The 5,189-nt window shown below is 38.5% G+C and overlaps 1 protein-coding gene across 1 annotated transcript; it reads right to left on the reverse strand.

Moving 5' to 3' along the window:
* Positions 1-3,793: 3,793 nt before the first annotated feature.
* LOC105004707 (olfactory receptor 1020-like) lies at positions 3,794-4,726 on the reverse strand. Its single transcript, XM_010862404.1, has one exon. The coding sequence runs from the start codon at positions 4,724-4,726 to the stop codon at positions 3,794-3,796; it is 933 nt and encodes a 310-aa protein (XP_010860706.1).
* Between the last annotated feature and the right edge of the window lie 463 nt (positions 4,727-5,189).

Consider the following 5,189-nt stretch of genomic DNA (forward strand, 5'->3'; position numbering starts at 1 on the left):
TATCATTTGAAGGAAACAACATATTAAAAAACTTGGAACTTTCAGCAGATTATTTGAATTAGAATTCTAATACAAATTGGAATTTTAGACAAATGTATTTTATTGTTTCTTCAATATTTTCTCTCATGATTTCAAATTATTTGTAGTTCATAGAATATAGCACATATCAGGAACTCTCAATCACTCTCTAAAGCTCTTCACACCCAATGAAATTTATTAAGAACATGTGGAAGTATTTATATCTGCAAACATTAGGCTTCTCAGGTGGTGCTGAGCCAGAAATTTCCAGACAGTGTAAGACTTTGAAAACTCAATTCCTGTTTTTTTTTTTTTTAATTTCAATTTTTTTCTTCTCAAGTAAGCATCTCACTCCCTTTTCCAATTTCCAGGCATTCAGAGGAATGCCTCCCTGGTCTGGTAACATAAAACATTCAAACCCAGGACAATACAATCATGAACTACTGTTTAATCTATCAAGGAGAAAAGCTCCAGGTAGACAATTAGCTCCTAAACATTTATATCTAGCCCCTAAATAATGGCCTGGGGTCTTAAGAAAGTGTCAAGGAACAGTGTCACAATGTTTGGAAAAACTGAGAAAATTGGGGATCCAAGAAAGCCATAAAAATGACAAACTGGATGTTGTGAAGTTTAAGCTAATTGGTCAAAAATGATGCATATTAAAGTTGCAAGTCAACCAAAAATGTACAGATCAATACTAATAAATATATAAAGCTGTTGTAATCCCCACCTTTTTGGGGCTCTTCTCCCCCTGTCAGTGTCTATGCTAAGGGCTTTGCATCTCTATCTTTTAAAATAAACTTTGCCTGTGTGAGTGTTTGCTAGTTTGTGGAGTTCATTCCTCGGCTCCACGAATAGAACCTGCTTTCCTGTTTCAGCACCAGTGATAAGGAATCAGCCTGCCAGTGCAGGAGATGCAAGAGGTGTGAGTTCAATCCCTGGGTTGGGAAGGTTCCCTGGAATGCTGAATGGCACCCCACCCCAGTATTCTTGCCTAGAAAATTCCATGGACAGAAGAGCCTATGCTCATGGGGTTGCAAAGACTTGGACATTTCTGATCATTATAATAATGAAGCCCATTCATATCATGTAAAATTAGCTTCACTGACCATTTTTAAAATATATATTTAATGAAACAAATCCCTTTTCTATATCTTTTCAAAGTTTTGATTTAATAGTGTTTACAGAGGATATGCAGAGTACATCATGAGAAACACTGGGATGGAAGAGGCACAAGCTGGAATCAAGAGTGCTGACAGAAATATCAATAACCTCAGATATGCCGATGATACCTTATGGCAGAAAGTGAAGAGGAACTAAAGAGTCTCTTGATGAAAGTGAAAGAGAGTGAAAAAGTTGGCTTAAAACTCAACATTCAGAAAACTAAGATCATGTCATCCAGTCCCATCACTTCATGGCAAATAGATGGAAAACCAGTGGAAACAGTGGCTGACTTTATTTGGGGGGACTCCAAAACCACTGCAGATGATGACTGCAGCCATGAAGTTAAAAGATACTTGTTCTTTGGAAGAAAAGCTATGACTAACCTAGACAGCATATTAAAAAGCAGAGTACTAACACATATATATGGAATTTAGAAAGATGGTAACAATAACCTGGTGTACGAGACAGCAAAAGAGACACTGATGTATAGAACAGTCTTATGGACTCTGTGGGAGAGGGAGAGGGTGGGAAGATTTGGGACAGTGACATTGAAACATGTAGAATATCATGTAAGAAACGAGTTGCCAGTCCAGGTTCGATGCGCGATACTTGATGCTTGGGGCTGGTGCACTGGGACGACCCAGAGGGATGGTGTGGAGGGAGGAGGGAGGAGGGTTCAGGATGGGGAACACATGTATGCCTGTGGCGGATTCATTTTGATATTTGGCAAAACTAATACAATTATGTAAAGTTTAAAAATAAAATAAAATTAAAAAAAATAAAAATAAAAAGCAGAGAAATTACTTTGCCAACAAAGCTATGGTTTTTCCAGTAGTCAGGTATGGATGTGAGAGTTGGACAGTAAAGAAAACTGAGCTCCGAAGATTCGATGCTTTTGAACTGTAGTGTTGGAGAAGACTCTTGAGAGTCCCTTGGACTGCAAGGAGACCCAACCAGTCAGTCCTAAAGGAAATCAGTCCTGAATATTCTTTGAAAGGACTGATGCTAAAGCTGAAACTTCAATACTTTGGACACCTGACGTGAAGAACTGACTCATTGGAAAAGACCCTGATGCTGGGAAAGATTAAAGGCAGGAGGAGATGGGGACAACAGAGGATGAGATGGTTGGATGGCATCACCTACGTGATGGTCATGAGTTTGGGCAAGCTCGGGGAGTTGGTGATGGACAGGGAGGCCTGGCGTGCTGCAGTCCATGGGGTCGCAAAGAGTCGGACAGGACTGAGCGACTGAACTGAAGTGAAATTTCAATACAAGGGTATAACTACAGATACAAATGACATTATTATAGAATTTAGTGAGGTTTAGAATATGAGTTACCATCATAATTGAAATGGATGACAGGGGAAAAAATGTCATGTAGGACTTAATATTTGAGGGAGGCTTCTTTCTTTTCTTTTCTTTCTTTCTCTCTCTCTCTCTTTTTTTTTTGAAAAAGCCTTTTCAGTGTGAGTACAATTTGGACAGTTAAGCTTCAATCTGCATGTGGTTGCTATTGTTTAGTCACAAGTCTTCTCTGACTCTTCTGTGGCCTCATAGGCTGTAGCCATGCTCTTCTGTCCATGCAATTTCACAGGTAAGAATACTGGAATAGGTTGCCACTTCCCCCTCCAAGGGATCTTTCTGACTCGGAGATCAAACCTGTGTCTCCTGCCATTTGGCAAGTGGGTTCTTTATCACTGAGCCTCAGAGAAGCCTCTACCATCTACACATACTGCCATGGAAATCAAATTAATTAACAAAGAATCTCAGTGAATTTCATTTATAAAATTTCACAAAAGAGTGCTGCAATATATATCAAAAGCTTAACCAATATTGAGTAAAACAGTAATAACAAAATGAGAAACAAATAAAAAAAAGAGAGAAACAAATAGTAAGAATATGAAATATAGAATATTACACAAAGGGTAAATACACTCCTGAGGAAAAAATATAAAAGTTCAAATTTATTTCATTTAGCCTATTTCCTATTGGTAGATATTTAGATTATTTTCCCTGATGCTGGGAAAGATTGTAGAGGGGAGGAGAAGGGGATGACAGAGAATGAGATGGTTGGATGGTGTCACTGATTCGGTGACATGAGTTTGAGTAAGCTCTGGGAGTTGGTGATGGACAGGGAAGCCTGGTGTGCTGCTGTCCATGGGGTTGCAAAGAGTAGTACACAACTAAACAAATGAACTGAACTGAACTGATTATAAGCTCTGATGCAATGAATACTTTGAAAGTGGTAAACTTTTGCAGGTTCAATTGCTAGACTTACTGGTTTAAATGATACTTGCATATTTAATTTTCAAATTCCAGGTGAATTATATATTTCATTCAAATAATAGCAAATTATCTTCCATAAAGAAGACTAATTTAAACTTCCACCAACAATGAATGAGTGTGAAAAAAAATCAACCTTAAAATGATAAAGAGTTAGACATATGTAACAGGGCCTGGCTCTAATATTAGCCTCTGGCCCAATTTTGTGGTTGAGGCTTCATTGCCTGTAGAATTAGGGAACACCCATATTAAACTGACTTTTCCATTAGTTAAAACTAAAGGTCAAGAAACAAGGTAGAAAAGTTAGCAGCCTCAGTTTCATCCTTTCTTAAGAAAGAAATTTCCTGCTAATCATTTTTCTAAAAGCATTTTTCACATCTTTGTTCCTCAGACTGTAAATCAGGGGGTTCAGCATAGGTATAATCAATGTATAGAACACAGAGGTCACTTTATCAATATCCAGTGAATGGCCAGCACCGGGACGCAAATAAATGAAGATCAGGGTACCATGGTAGATAGAGACCACAATCAGATGGGATGCACAAGTGGAGAATCCTTTTCTTCTTCCTTTGGCAGAACCTGTTTTAAGAATGGCTGCTATGATGAGGATATAAGAAGGGAGAACTGTTAGAAGGCAGAGGGCTTCCACTAAACTAGCAAAGACCACCAGTACAATGTCGTGGATGTAGGCGTCAGTGCAGGACAGAGAGAAGAGAGGGGAGGTGTCACAAAAGAAATGGTTAATTTCATTGGAGCAGAAAGACAGGTGAAAGGTATTAGTGGTGTGAATCACTGAGCTCATGGTGCCCCCTAAAAACGCTCCAATTGCAAGCTGGCAGCAAATCCTCTTGGACATAATAACCGTGTAAAGCAGGGGGTTGCAGATGGCTATATACCGGTCATAAGCCATGACAGTCAAGAGAAAAGACTCTGTGTCCACCAAAAAGCAGAAGAAATATAACTGTGCAGCACAGCCATTGTAAGAAATGGTCTTCTCATCAGAAACTAAGTCCACAAGTAACTTGGGGGCAATGACTGAAGAGTAGCAGGCGTCTACGAAAGATAAGATGCAGAGAAAAAAGTACATAGGGGTGTGCAAAGGGGGACTGGCTGTGATTAATAAAATCATCCCAAGGTTGCCCATCAGGGTAACAGAGTAGATGGACAAAAACACAGCAAAAAGAACACTCTGCAGTTCTGGGTGGTCACTGAATCCCAAGAGAAAGAACTGTGACTTCAGAGTGCTGTTCTCCACCTCCATTCTCTGCAGGGTTCCTGGAGGTTGGGATTTCAGCAGGGTACCAATGGGGATGTTGATAATAACCTGAAGATTATCTACAAAGAAAAATAATTAAAGTAGTTAGAATAGTAATTCTAAATCCACTTGGGTACCCTCATAACACTTAGGCATAAATAAAATTTAGTATAAGCATAGCTTTTCAACTGAAATACTTTTTAAAAAATTAGTTAATTGCTTTTTTTTTTTTTAATGTTTGGCAGAGACATGTAGCTTGCAGGACCTTAGTTCCCTATGAGCAATGGAACCCATCTACTTTATACTGAAAGAACAAAGTCTTAACCACTGGATGGCCAGGGAATTCCCTGAGATAGTTTATTTAATTTAATTGATTGTTTATACTTCTATTTCTTAAAGCTATATATATATATATATATATATATATATCAGTTCAGTTCAGTCGCTCAGTCGTGCTTAAAATATATAT

Source organism: Bison bison, unplaced genomic scaffold (genome assembly GCF_000754665.1).
Source record: "Bison bison bison isolate TAMUID 2011002044 unplaced genomic scaffold, Bison_UMD1.0 scf7180017858123, whole genome shotgun sequence".
In the NCBI taxonomy this organism is placed as follows: domain Eukaryota; kingdom Metazoa; phylum Chordata; class Mammalia; order Artiodactyla; family Bovidae; genus Bison; species Bison bison.